The sequence below is a fragment of the Silurus aristotelis genome (assembly GCF_946808225.1).
Source record: "Silurus aristotelis genome assembly, chromosome: 6".
In the NCBI taxonomy this organism is placed as follows: domain Eukaryota; kingdom Metazoa; phylum Chordata; class Actinopteri; order Siluriformes; family Siluridae; genus Silurus; species Silurus aristotelis.
In genome coordinates, this window is record NC_139579.1 from 24,478,659 (window position 1) to 24,494,161 (window position 15,503).

General features: G+C 36.7%; 1 protein-coding gene across 2 annotated transcripts; it reads right to left on the bottom strand.

Moving 5' to 3' along the window:
- Positions 1-796: 796 nt before the first annotated feature.
- prox2 (prospero homeobox 2) lies at positions 797-14,624 on the bottom strand. Of its 2 annotated transcripts, none has more exons than XM_083545384.1 (5): positions 14,561-14,624; positions 11,066-12,667; positions 8,509-8,616; positions 2,820-3,014; positions 797-1,519 (listed from the first exon to the last, which is right to left on the bottom strand). In XM_083545384.1, exons 2-5 carry the CDS (start codon positions 12,578-12,580, stop codon positions 1,352-1,354), a joined length of 1,986 nt encoding a protein of 661 aa, XP_083401510.1. In that variant the 5' UTR covers positions 12,581-12,667; positions 14,561-14,624; the 3' UTR covers positions 797-1,351. The 2 variants fall into 2 exon arrangements, with proteins under 2 accessions (XP_083401510.1, XP_083401511.1); XM_083545385.1 differs by having other exon boundaries at positions 14,508-14,581.
- Positions 14,625-15,503: the final 879 nt, after the last annotated feature.

Sequence of the window (15,503 nt, forward strand, 5' to 3'; positions counted from 1 at the left end):
CGAAGCTCTTGTATTGCCATGCTTTATTCTGCATTGTGCTGCTGCTATATTCAATTAAGTTTTATTTGTACAGCACTTTTAACAATGGATATTGTCCCAAAGCAGCACCATGTGATCGGTTGATTAGAAAATTTCACAAATGTGTTCCTAATAAATTGGATTCCATTAGCCCTGTCAACTTTTCCTCATATCAGGGAATTATTTCTTGTGATTTTCTCATTAGAACACCAAATATAAATGTATATCTGGTCAGCTATACAAATAATGTGCATTGGATTTATTTAATGTGTTTAGAAAGTAAAAAAAGCGAGCCCTCCACACCATGGCACAGTAGCAAAGAAGAGTGACGAGTCGGCGAAACGCCGGTGCTTGGAGAAAACAGTGGATGTTGGAGTGGAATTCTGCCGGGGTGGCAGATCTCTGTCATGTGCTCATGTGCATTAGTCATGAGCAGAGAATGCATTGTTGTTGTTTTTAAGACATGGCAGTTGCAAATGAATGAAGGCCTTAGAAATGTGACTTGAATCAGCTGCAGAGAACAAAACAACTCTGCACCCTCACCAGCAGCCTTTATGTTGTGGATTATTAGCACCTTAGTGAGCTGCGTTGGGGAAAAGGACTTTCAATAGTGTTTAAGGCTCGTCACGTGCGCAAGCAGACCAGATGTTTCCAGAGCTTTAAATGTCCAACAACAGCATTCATTGAGACAATGAATTAGATTCTCTAATACTGTTAACTAACAAATAGAAATTAACTATGAAACTATGGAACAGCTGGTAATATAGATAACAAATACTTTTTATTTAATTTAATTTTATTTTGGTAGCAGTATAAGTCAAACCTTGGAATACTTCAGATAATTTTTCACAATATACTGAACTACACTACAGGCAGGAAGTAGCATGTCATTGAATTATTATCATTAGCTCATATATGTTTAATGTTACAGCCATGTTTCTCCATGAGATGAAAGTTCCGACTTATACCATAAATTATAATACAAGATAAAGCCAAGCTAAATAAATTTCAGTTTTCAGGATAACAGAAAACATTTTTTTGTTTGACAAAAAAAATACATTTATCCAAACAAAACCAAATAACTTGACATATATACTGGGCAGTATAAAATTAAAGTACAATTCACACATATGAAATGAAAACTATATTTACATTTGATTCACTGTATTAAGAGTGAACACATTTCAAAAGGCTAAAGAATCTCGTACAGCACTCCTATTCACAGCAGATATCAGAGCTCGACTCTACAAGTCGGAATGGTGATCAAATCAGAACACTTCCTTGGTTAAAAACCTCTTTCCGACCTGGAAGTAGTTGCGGCTTGCAAATGTATTTACAAATATGAAGGAGACTTAAACTCATCAGGAACTTCACTGTCCAGTTTACAAATAATTTTGTAAATGGCTTTTTTCCAAGACGGGTCGGAATCTTTGCTGAGGGAGATGGCGGTATAAAATTCATGCAGGGTGATTTCAGCCACCTCCAAGAAGCGGTCAGGCACCTGTCAATCAAAGAAAGTTGACACAAGGTCTCAGTGGTAAGAAATAAGCTTAAATTAAAAGGATTCCCATTCTTAGGGAAACAGCAGGTGAACTAATAATACTAACTAAGAGCAGAACAGAGCTGAATTATTCTCGTCTAAATGAATGCTCTCAGTCTTTGATGTAACACTGTGATGATATGAAGGGAATGGCAACAGACAAGTGTGATCTCCCTTTTTCGTTACGCTGTTCATTAGCACAGTATTCTGTAGATCTGTATGTGCAATTTTTAATTCGATTCAAATCATTGTGAACCTTTCTTTACTTGATGCCTTTACTCTCAGCGTGTTTCAAATAAATAGAGTGTCAGAACCATTAGCTGACCAACATCGACGGATGCTTTGATTATCGCTTTAAAAAAAAACTACGACTCAGAACTCTTTCCTGGAGTTTACCGTTTTTGTGGCACACATAGTTCATTGTGATCAGACTGGATGTGTGAGGGTTTAATAGAAAGAAGTGGAATCTGGTGCCATTTTTTCCCATAGACTGGCTAAGCAAGCTCCTGATGTTCCACACAGGCTAATTTCTTTCTCCAAGTACAAAAGCAAGCCCTGGGAAAGGAATGTCTTATGCCCAAGGTAAAGACAACTGTCTCCGGACGTTCCCATCGGCCACCCCTTCATCCTCAGAATCTGCAGCATCTTTCTCAGCATTCCACATCAGTAGCAATCCTGGCCTCACTCAGGCATGCCCTGTTCCTAATCCTGAGTTGTTTTAGCAGGATTCTGTGGTTTCCTCTTCCCACAGTAGGCTAAAGCGGGGCGGTGCTCTCAAATAACGGCTGCCAAGCGTGCAGTATGACACATAGGTCATACCACGGACAGTAGCTATATGTGATCACCTTCCGACAGTATCACTGCTTAGCTTTATTTGATGTAGCGTATGTATCATGCTCAAGACAAGACACAATGTGTCATAGCAGTTAAGCAAGAAATAAAACATTTGGGAAAATGTTTTTATAGGAAAATAATCAATGATGGAGTGGTGTGATGCAGCCTGATTTAAAGCAGAGATACAGTTACTACCATGATCATTAACTTCTGTTTTTTTTTTCTTCTATTCCTCAGCAATGTAAAAACTCTCATCGTTTCTATTCATTAAAATATTAATTCCTATTATTCTGACATAATAGCGGCAATGGTCAATCATCCCCTAACCAGCCTCAATTCTTCAACATCGGGCAGCATATTTAATAAGCTATGTCCAAGTTGTGACTGCCGATCTAGGTAATTAAAGCATGTATAAAAGAAAACACACCTGGAAATCGTTGGCTTTGTTGTAGTGCATGTTAAGAGCACGGAAGACTTCAGAGTCTCTGGTAACAGACATGTCCTTCACATCACTCACTCCATCCACGATGGCCTGGCGTGCAAACTTCTCCATCTGAATGTAGTAGAATTCCCGGAAGTTACTGAACCACTTGATTAGCTGGGAGGTGATGCAGCGGTTAAACTGTGAATAAATGAGAAAGAAAAATATGCAACTACATTATTTCTGAGACATTAATAACAACAAATTGTACAGTCTAAAATTATTGAATTAATGTTATAGGTAAATGCCCTGGCATTAGTAAGTAATAAAGACTTCACGTGATTGAAAACATAAAGGTTGTCTGGGTTCTGCAGAAACTAATACAAGTGATGAGGTGCCAGGCAAAATATGGTCAAATATGGTCAAGTTGTCAAAAAGGCTTAGAACAACCTACATCGTGTAAGATAGAGAGTAAGATAGTGCATATAATTGCATACATTTAAATACATAAATACATATACATAAATTAATTTGTGTTTTTTTTTTTCTTTTGTATGTATATGCTGTACTGTATATATTTAAACTGTGTCCCTGCACATTTTTTCACTGCTGTAACATGCACATTTCTCCACTGTAGGATGTATAAAGGTTTATCTTATCTTATCATATGTAATCTTACAGGCTCATAGAAAATATAAGGGGTTATGCTGTGCATCCATGCATTCCCCTTTAAAAATAATGGAACTGCCAATTCTTTTGTTTTTGCTATACGGTGAAGACATATGCGTTGAATATCAAAATATGCTTTCAACGCCTTGTTGTTTCTTACAGGTTTTTTAAACAATTCGGGACATGATACAACATGGAATGCAACCATTTGATATGACATTTAAGATAAAAACATTGGTAATGTACTAAAAACCAGACCAAAAAAACAACAGCAGTTGGTATCACCAAAACCCCAACAGAGCAGAGGTGGAGGGATCACACTCCACTGTTCAAAGAAGATATATAGAAGCCATCACAAGGTACAAACCACTCACCACCAGTCAAATTCAAAAGGCCAGATTGAAATTGGCAAAGAAATACAGAGTTCTAACAAAAAGCTCTAAAACCAAGATTAACCTCCACCAAAGCAACTGAAATCCGAAGTGTAAAGAAATAAAGCATCTGCGCATCATCCAAAAACTATATCAGTCAAGCACAGATGAGGCTATGTAATGGTTTGGGCTTGCATGACTAGAACAGGTTCACTTATCTTTATTGAGGATATGTCACATGATGGAAGCAGCAGAATGAATTTAGAAACATTCTACAGAAATACTGTATACTGTGATTACAAAGAAATGCACCCAGTCTAATTGATAGGAACTTCATACAGCGGGGAAAATAAGACACAAATATTTGACACATCAGCATTTTTATCAGTAAGGAAATTTCTAAGTGGGCTATCGACACAAAATTTCTGCCAGATGTAGCCATCAAGCCAAATATTGAATTCATCAATAAATCAGAACATTTAAGTATACAAGTTGAGTCATAATAAATAAAGTGAAATGACATGAAATGAATAAGTATTGAACACATAAAGATATCAAGGTGCAAAATGGCATAGAAAGCCAGGAGATCACCTGAAATCTGTCAGTATTGAGAGAGAAACACTGCCCCCTATCAGTACTAATTGATATCAGCTGCTTTAGTCCTAATTGATGGCTTATAAAGGCTTTTCATTACCCAGGAGGGACACAGGCAATACTTTATGATGGGTAAAAGCAAAGATCAGGTGCTCCATGTAAGATCCCTGTTAGAGGAGTCCAAAAAATTAATCAGGAGAGTTCGCCAAGAGCTAAGAACCACTCGGGCCTTGCATCAGCAGGTACTGTTGTTTCAAAGAAAACTATAAGCGATGCACTGAACCGCCAAGGCATCCATGCACGCTCACCATGCAAGACTCCATTGCTGAACAAAAAGCATGTTGAGACTCGGTTAAAGTTTGTAAAAGAGCATTTGGAGAAGCCTGTGGATTATTGGGAGACTATAGTATGGTCAGATGAAAGCAAAATCTTTGCCAGTCATTCTACACACCATGTTTGGAGAAGAAATGGCACTGCCCACCACCCCAAGAACACCATACCAACAGTTAAGTTTGGGGGTGGAAGCATCATGGTTTGGGGCTGCTTTTCAGCAAGGGGTACTGGCAGACTTCATATTATTGAAGACAGGATGAATGGAGAAATGTACCGGGAGATTCTGGATAAAAATCTGCTGCCATCTACCAGAAAGCTGAAAATGAAAAGAGGGTGGACATTTTAGCAAGACAATGATCCCAAACACAAGGCCAAGGAAACAAGGAAGTGGTTTCAAAGAAAGAAAATCAAGTTGCTTGAATGGCCCAGTCAATCACCTGACCCAAATCCCATAGAAAAATCTATGGAGAGAACTGAAGATCAAAGTTCATAAACGAGGCCCAAGGACCCTTCAAGATTTAAAGACCATTTGTGTGGAAGAATGGGCCAGAATCACTCCTGAGCAATGCAGACGACTGGTCTCTCCATACAAGAGGCATCTAGAAGCTGTAATCACCAACAAAGGCTTTTCTACAAAGTATTAAATAAAGTGTATTCAATACTTATTCCGTGTGTCATTTCACCTTATTTATTATGACTCAACTTTTATATTTAAATGTTCTGATTTCTTTGTATGAATTCAATATTTGGCTTGATGGCTACATCTGGTGAAAATTTTGTGTCAATAGCCCACTTAGAAATCCCCTTACTGATAAAAATGCTGATGTGTCAAATACTTATTTTCCCCGCTGTATATAGCAAGACAATAATACAGAAACTTTAATAAGGTGGAAAAAGTGGAAGGTTTTAGACAGGTCTTACACAACTGAGTATTCATTTCAGGAGACTTAAGGTGTAACTCCCCAACACACACACACTCACACACACACACACACACACACACACACACACACACACACACCCACACCCGGCCACCTACCCCACCCACCCACTCACAACTGAAAGAAGCTGTGGTACAAACCTGCTAAAGCATTACAAAAGGGAAATGCAACAGGATGGTGAAGTCCGTGGTTTATGTGTGATGCAGTTATTGCAAGCAAACATAATGCAACTATTCAGTAAACTATTATCTATTCCAATGCTTACCTAAAAATTGTGTGATCTGCCACCAAAGATAGAATGTTTGAGTTGGTTGACACATCTAGATGTAAATATCATGAAATGAATGCTTCAATTCTATAATTATTTTTTTTTTTATCTCAAACTACAATGCCTTCTGAGTATAACACAAGAGACTTGCCCATGTTGTTCTAATATTTTTGGAGCAGACTGTATGTTGCCAGTTTAAGTGTTTTCTCTTCCAGTGTTACAGACTAAATATGTTTTTTATTGATTTTTTTCTTTCGGGATCAATAAAGTTTATGTTAACCTATGTAACTATTGTTTTTTCTTTTTCTTTTTTTTACAGTTTCTTATAGATTATTATAGATCTTTTTGACACAATTCCTTTTTCCCACCAGCTTCTTGTGCATAAACAGCCAGCAATGAAAACACTGGGGGTGAACTCAGTCTTGACATTAGCCTTGTTATTTTATCTGCTCAACCAAAAAGAGAGGAAAAAACGAAGCCAAAAAAGCCCAAGGGCTGAGCTGCCATCAAAGACGTTTCTTCCCTCTCTGTGCACCGTGTGAGAACGTGAATGTGGAAGAGTCCAAGAGGAAACCTCGCGTTCACTGAGTTTAGATGATGGGTATAGAATCAGACAATGGGATTATCTTTGTCTTTGTTCACTTTGACTTCTCACAGATGGGTCAGCCCTGGACTAGGAGGAGACTCTGCCCAAGTTCTCCTAACCCTTGGAGGGCAGGGGGACATTCAGCCCTAGCCCCTACGAAGTGCTAAAGGGGCAGAAGGAGCTAAAGCAGATAGTGTGCACCAGTCTGTTTTAAAAAGTACTGCTTCTGTACTATGTATTTCCAAGACTGGTGTGTAACAGATAAGGAATAAAGCACAATCAGGTGTGCTGTTATAAAAAATTGTCAATGATTGTTGGTGTGATGTCACAAAGCTGAGGGCTGTTACTAATCCAGGGTTGATTTTCTTTTATTAACAGCATGTTTAAAAGTGTTTTTTTTTTACTTATATAGCAGAGCAATTTTTCCAACAATGATATTTTTATGTAATTACAAATGAAATTTTTTCTATCAGATTGTAGTTGCATTTAAAGTTCCTGTCATCACATACATTCTAGTATTTAATGTAAGTGATACACCCCACAACCATTTCTTTTGTCTTCTCTCTATAATTTAATAATAATAATAAAAAAAAAATTTTGAGCCTTTAATGTTCCAAGTAACCAGAAAGCATCCAGTCCTCTGTTTTTAGGACTCTCATGTACCAATTATAAAACAATAGCATGTTTTTCTATGTTAATTATTTGTTTATTAATTATTCATTGTTTTGATTTGGTTGAGAGTTTAAATACAAGTCCCTTTAAACATTTTTTTTTTTTTTATAAAAAAATTAATGTGTTATAACAAGCACATATAAAGCTGCTGTCTACAGCTGATGTTATGAAAAGTTAATCAACATCCTCTACTGACAGCACTGTGATATGGCTGGCAAAGGCAACAAACAGTTTCTCAAGTCTCCCTCAGTGAATAGTTGATAACTCAACAATGATGAAACCATAATGAAGGGATGAAGAGAACAGAACCCATTTTGAGTGTGGTTTCTTACTAGATTTCTTTCTCAAGTCATCTCATGTTTTTCCTTGCAAATATCACCTAATGGCTTTTTCTTTTAGTTTTTCATTCTGTTTTGTCAAAATGTCTATTGTTTATGGAGCTATACAAATAAAATTTCATTAATATAATAAATGATATGATGAGGCCTCATACACAGAACTATGTGTATACTTATGTGTGCTGTAATTTGTAGAAATGTCTGTGTTAATCTTTGGTAAGAAAAAAATACACTTAAATTTACACTTTTGATTAAAAAAAAAGGCAATATGCATATTTTCCATATCACTATATTTAGCAAAGGTAGACAGCTGTAATTATTTTATTACATTTTTCAGAAATGTTCAAATTATTTCAAGTGATTTTATTAATCTGATAGTGAGACATTCATCTGATAGTGACACAGAACAAGTTCTGCTTTTTTGTCTATTCAGATAAGTTTTGAGCCTCAGGACATGTCACACACTCACAGGATGTGCAGTCAGTATACACACAGGTTGTTGTTGTAGGGCCTAAACTCCTCGTCTCTGTCCGCAGCTCAGCAGTGCTCTATTGTTGCCTATTGACAGCTCAGTGACTACACAGCATTTCGGGGTTAACTCTGAATAGAGGAGGCTGCATATTCGCCTCCTTTCTCCTTTTGTCTCCTTTTGCTGACTTGAGGAACCTTTTTAAAGGACTGTGTTAAAGATAAACTATCCGTCCCTGGAACTGTTATGGGACTGTTTACGCTTTTGTAATGGTCAAAAGTAGGTAAGAAAAAAAATGTGCTAAATAAGAGTTATGTTTCTGGGATTGGACTGTTTAAAAAAAAAACCTCCTTGCTAAATTATATCTTTAGAAACTAATGTATTTAATGGAAAGAAATGGACAAAAATAAAATAAAAGCTATTTTGTATTGTGTGCAGTTGATTCATAATGTACCTTGACATCTGGGAAAAAGGTCTTCAGGATGTTTGAACTTGGGTACCGTGTGTAGAAGAACATCAGTTTGGCTTTCTTCAAATGGTTAGGTGTTAGTCCCTCTTGAATGTATTGAAGTTAAGGACAATATGTTTGTTAGAAAAAAAATGTACAGCGTGGATATCTTTCAGTCAGTAAAGATGTAAACCACAGGCAATTTCCTGGTAATATCATTTATTTACACTATCGTCTAATTGTATATAAAGATATTCTATACAGAGTCCCATTTAACTCCTTTGGATTTATCTTGACTAGTCATTCGACAGTGCGGTGCAAATGAAATATATTTACACTGCGCTATACTTACCACATACTCAATTAACACTTAACAGCACGTGCTAATTGGAAAAATAGCTAAACAAATCAGATTGGGGATTTCAATTAGAGACTTCCACAGAAGCCTCTTAGTTTCATGTCTGTCAATAGTAATCGATTTGTTGGGAAAACACTACGAAAGCAAACGCAATTTGGATATCAGGATCCCACAGTCTGGCATCCGAAAATCACTTTGAGATGTCTCTTGAATAATATGACGACTCATGCATTAGATAATAGTTTCTTTTCCACTGTAAGGTCATATCACAGTAATTATTCATTAGTAAGCAGTGCCTTTGAAACGGGGATACTGATATAAAAGATGAATAAAGGGCCAGGATGCTGTAGCATAGTTCAGAAGAAAACTAAAGCCTGTGCGGCAACACAACGTATAATGCAGGATCTTACCTAGCATTCTAAACAAACAAATGAATTTCACCATCACAAACATTCTTGCACGGAAATTAATGATGATAGCGGGCCAAAGGTTCGGTGTGTGTGTATATACCAGGACTGTCAATAGATTAAAACATTTAATCGCGATTAATCAGTTGATTGTCATGAGTTAACTCGTGATTAATCACAACATAATCTTTTTATCTGATCTAAATGTACCTTCAATTAATACTTTTTAAGTATTTAATACTCTAATCAACATTAACATGAACAATAATGCATGCTTTATGCAAATGTATGCTTATTATTAGTGAAACCATACTCAACATCGAGCTTAAAGACAAAATATTCTCGTGAAGGTTTTAAAGTAATTACGGTGTTTTAAGTTATGTTAATCATCAGGACACCGAACAGAACTTTTGCTATGTTTCCACACAGACGGTTTTGATTGCCAGATGTGTGCAAAGAGTAAAAAAACAATGCCGTGTGATAAACTGTGTGTTGTGTTGAAGGTTTTACTTTCGCCTATATATATATATATATATATATATATATATATATATATATATATATATATATATATATATATATATATATATATATACATATATATATTTTTTTTTTTATAAAAACGGTCAAACAGAATGCACGCTGCATTATCATAAGCCATTTAAATGAATTTGCATTAACTCGTTATTAGCGCGTTCATTTTAACAGCCCTAGTATATGCACATATACACCACATATATGTATCCAGAGGTTGCACATAATGATAACAGAAAGCTATTTAAAAAAAAAAAAAAAAAGTGACCACTCTAAGCCATTCCAATCACATGGAGAGTACAGAAACATATTCTGCACCTTTTCAAGTCAAGGGGGGGAAAAAATCAAGAGAATTTCCTGAACAGAAACTGCTGCTTTTTCTGCCTTTGAAAATTGGCTTTTGTTCCTGACAATTCTTATCAAAGCCTTGTATTCCTTTTTATTTGTCTTTTTCTGGACTTACAGTCATTACTGGGCCCAGATTAAAGAAGATGCTACAATTTTCTTTGGGGTTACTGAGATCAAAGGAAATATTCTCCTTGAAGTCTGGGTTAGTGGACCTGCTCAGTGCAGCACTCAATTCAACGAGTCATTGTTCACCAAGGTAGGGCTACCAGAGCAGGTAGTTTGTTCTGCTGCTTCTCTCTGCTCCATATACAACACTACATTGCAAATAACAGGAAATTACAGAGAAGGAAGAAGGTTCAGAAAACGGTTCAGCAAATTGGACAAATATTTGTATGAATATTCAACTAAGAGTATGCGCCATGAAAAACAAACACTGCAGGTAACACTGAGTTTTTTGTGAAATCTAAAATTAGATTAGATTAGATTGGATTGGTACAAAATGCTACGCTAATATGTTGCTACTGTAATATCCAAACTAATCTAAAGCCATGCCCTCTATATGTATCTGAATATAAACTCTTCATGGTATTTTAATGTTCCCCTGATCCAAGAATTTAATTTCTGAGATGCAAAAAAATCTAATTTTCTCCTAGTGAGCAAATCCAGTCTGTATAGCATGCACAGAAACACTGGAAATATAAATTAAAAACGAGATGGCAGTACCGTCATGTACAAAATGTTTGTTCGTTTTCTTATCTGACTGCTTGTGCAAAAAAAGCAATGAAAAAAAAGCACCTTCTATTCATGTTTTGAACACATTGAAATTTTTTTTTTAAGTAATGTTTTACTCCATTAGGTAAATCACAATGTAATAATTGCACACATATTGTCATGCCCTGAACTTTAAAAAGGATATATTGAGTGACAGGAAAGTGCTCCTCTCCGCCATGCTCTGCAGTTCTCCACACTCCATCTTGACATGCGGGAGGCAAAGGCCGTCTACTGCCACTTGGCCCAGAACTCCAGGGCGATGATGCTGCCCGAGGTGTCCAGAGCTTACCTTCGACCTCATAGCAATGCTTTCCCAAGGAAGAACCATTGGATCTGTGGATGATCTGTCCAAAGATGGAGGCAGGCAAGAGATCCCACTAAAATTAGCATGAGGTCCATATTTGAGGAGATGCTCCAAGATTTGGCTGTCATGCAGAGGAGCACTGTGAGTGAAATGGAATGGAGATTGGTGCAGTGGATAGGGCCTTTTTACTGAATGGCTTATAGAACCCAAAGGGTTTAATGGAGGTTTTTGGACCACTAGAGACAAAGCTTCTGTCTGGTGCTCTGGACTATGAGATGGTGTGCTTTCATAGCAGCCTACAGACCTTGGTTTTGTGGCATTGTCAAAGTTTGGAGACTCTATAGTGCAGGCGTGGTGATCTTGTTTTTCTATACTTGTGCACTCCGGACTCTGACACAGGCGTAGCTGTGGTGATTGGTCCTCAAGGATTAAGGAGAGTTTTGTGAACACCATTTCAACACTTTCATTTATAGCCCTGGAGAGCTCACATTTTAACATTTCCTTTAGATTCTTTTGATCTTTTTGTGAGCTCAAATTCAAATCTTCAACTAATTGAATGCTATCTTTGTGTTCAAGAGTGCCACTGTGGTCAGAATTCATGCTCATGTCAAGCTTGTGGTCATCTTGCTGCTCCCCTTTCTCTTCACTATTTGAGCTACCATTGTCATACATCTGTAAGAATTTCTCCTGGAGTTGATGTAAGAGCCTTTGCATGCTCTGGAGCTGTTTTCTTAGCTTGTGACACTCTTCGTCTCTGCTTACATTAGCATCATGGGTTTTGGCTGAAATTCCAGCATTGTTGTGCTCCTGGTGCTGAGGAAGCTTCCGTTTGCGTTTGTTCTCTTTGTACACTTCTCTGTCATACCTGCTAACTTCATTCTCAGCACTCTCTCTTTCTGCATGTGACTTGTCATTCGGTGAGCTCGCCATGCCTCGTATGATGTTCTCCACCCTGGCTCGTTTTGCCTGGACGTGCTCGCTCAGTGGACATTCAGGTTCAGTGCTCAGTCCACTGGAAGTGTGACCAGGAGACATTAATTCCAGCTGGCTGTCTTTAGACGACAGGTTACTCCAGTCCTCTTGAGCAGTCTCAGTTACTGAAGATCTTGATTCAGCCATGCTGGTGCTAGCAGTGGAGGTCGCTGGCATGTACAGTTGATTGTTGTTGAGAATGGAGCGCTTATTGTGGATGGTTTTTCGTAAGAGATGAGAGATGAGCGGTGCGTTGTGGTAGGAGGAGAGAGGCTCCTCGTACATGTCTCGGCGAAAACATGGGAGCATTAGATCCGCTTTGCTGTCCTCCACATAGATCTCATTAGGTTTACGAATACTTTGGTCTGGTGGCGTCAGACTCATTTTTAATATAATCAGCTGTATTATTTTCGGGTTGCTCTTTGAATTGATCAGGCTGCTACAATTAATTCCTATATTAATATGGTGTTCCTAAGACATAAAAATAGAGAAAAAAAATTATTAGAAGTATTTAATATTTTGGACCATGGTAAAACATAATCATTAAAAAAAGAATTTATGTATTGGTCAAATAACAATTTCACCCTAAATTGTTATTTGACCAATACATAAATTCTTTTTTTAATCAAATCTGAACACAATAAAAGCAATCAAGCCGTTCTTAATTAATTTTAGTCGAACTGCGTTGTACAGTATATTATTGTTATAATTAAATAATTATTTAATGGGGAGGAAAATTGAAAAAAACAGCTATTTGTGCGTGGAATGGCATTCATTGTGTCTATTGGATAATTCCATAACAATGTCATATCTGTATAAATGTCTTAGAATTTTAATATAGTATAATATTCTATCTTCCAGTGGGCTCACCACCTGCAGGAGGGACCGTAAGGGACGGTGCTGTGAGGATTGGGCAGCAGTCGAAGGCGGGGGCCTACTTAGACTGCTGCCCCCGCGACCCGAATTACGGATAAGCCGGAGAAAATGAATGAATGAATGAATAATATTCTATAATAAACACTGTGGATTTATTTTGTATTTTATCAGAGATAAAAAAATATATTTTTGATGAACCGTGCATATGACAAGTATCAAAGAGATGAAACAATAGGTAAAGAAGACATGGAAAAATAAATATCAGCTGGAATAAAACGAATTTCAAAAAGGATGCATTCTAATAAATAACCACCTACTTTACAGAATAATCTGTTTTCTGCTGATTTTAGTAAAATACATTTTTAGTTTGAATTGCTGTTTATTTTCTGGTTGATATATGAACACCGATATAAAAAGAAAAGCTGAAAATGATCAGTATCAGAAACAAAAACAGCATTCATAAATAGTTAGGGTCCAGTTCTGAATAAAAGGTAAGATATAGGAATACGTCCAAATGATCACTTGTAACTCATTCGTAATGCTTAAGTAAATGTAACACAGCACTTTATGTGAATGGATTTATAAAGTAGCATATTCATTTTCTATCAAAAGCCTGTTTTTCTAATCCTATATAGAGGAAACACCTTTATCTCCTTAAGAACCTGCAACTCTGCAAATTTTAAAATGAAGACTATATACATTATTTCTATGACAAATGTAGGTTATTATTGTTATTATTAATCATCATCATCATCATCATCATCATCATCATCATCATCATCTGTTATTCTATTCAACAATAACAGTAAAACAACAATATTTCTTTTAAAAATACATTTTTATTTCCACCACCGAACTTTGCATCATAGGTCACTTATATATCTAAATATCTAAAGGTACAGTGCTATTTGAAAGTCTGAACACACCAATTAATGACAGATGTTTTAATGTTTGATTTTTATCACATCCACACTTTCAAACAATTCTGAAAAAAAAAAAACGCAACACATTTAGATGTAGTATAGGATTAAAAAAACTCTAAATGTTAAAACTAGAATGTCAAAACTAGATCTTAAAAACAAAACACTGACACACAGCTTATAAAAGATTTGCCATTTTCTTGTGTAGTCTTCATAGGATGAACAGAACACACACACACACACACACACACACACACACACACACACACACACACACACACACACACACACACACACACATCAACTTATCAACTTCACAGTGTATATTAGATAACTTAAGTATAAAATATGTTCTGGTTGTTACGGTAGGTTTGAGGTGAGCAGGACGAAATAAAGTTTTCAGTAATAAGTCTGCACCTTCACTTCTAAGACTATTTCCTCTAATAAGGATGAAGTATAGTTTTAATAATAAAATAGATTGTCATAAACACTCGTCTCAGTAAAGTTTAAATAACTGCACAGACGTATTCCAAAGCAGCGGAGTGTGAGAAGAAGATGGTTCTCTTACCTGTTGCTCGGTCTGGATGAAACTGACAGTGCGGCTCTTCTCGGCGCCTCCAAAACGTTCCGGAGATGCTGGAGGGGCGTGGCCTTCAAGCATCCGGTCCTCTTATGTGACACAGTGCGCATGCGCCCGGACACTCACGTTAACCTCAATACGCAGCAGGTGCTATAATGCTGAACGTCGGGCAAAATAAAAAATCATCTCCATGATATTGGAATACTTATATTTTCTGGTGACATCATTCATGACATTGTTCATTAACATACACATAGACCATGTGCACGAATTTCCATCGAGGCCACATGCTATTATATTTAAAGCATTGCACAAATAGCAGTTATTCTACAGAGGCACAATAACTACTTGCTTTCAGTAGTAAATACTGTAAAACCCTGTATTATGTACTATCAGTAACAGCTATTAAAGTTAAAGTGAAAGTCAAAGCATGTTACTAAAACCCTTCAATGAGACTGAATAGAAATAAGGCTTCATGTGGGTGTGATCAACGTCAAACAGGATGCTGAACCCCAAAATGTTGAAACAATGACATGTTGTATTTCAGGGATAATAGATTTGTCCTAACTAACTAACTAACTAACTAACTAACTAACTAACTAACTAACTAACTAACTAACTAACTAACTTCATTACCATAAACTGTTTACATGCCGTTTTGCACATCTTTGGTCAACTGCTGCTATATTGCTCTTTCGCACAACATTTTGTTTACATTTTGGCTACTGTTCAATTTTGTTTACTTTTTCTTGTTACAACAGGTTTATTGGCAGAGCTATTTTGTGTTTTGTGTATTGTCTTGCACTGTCTTGTGTTGTCTTGCACTATCTTGTGTTGTCTTTGCATTGTCTTGTGTTGTCTTGCACTATCTTGTGTTGTCTTTGCACTGTTTGCACCAGGTTGCACACATGCACTTTATGTAGCAAGGACA

Excerpts from the sequence above, each read along its gene's own strand:
- prox2 (XM_083545384.1), bottom strand. The coding sequence starts at position 12,580 with ATGAGTCTGACGCCACCAGACCAAAGTATTCGTAAACCTAATGAGATC. Across the intron at positions 8,617-11,065 it reads GCACTTTCCTGTCACTCAAT|ATTCAAGAGGGACTAACACC; the intron begins ATATCCTTTTTA and ends TAACTTCAATAC. Across the intron at positions 3,015-8,508 it reads CCTTTTTCCCAGATGTCAAG|TTTAACCGCTGCATCACCTC; the intron begins GTACATTATGAA and ends ATTTATTCACAG.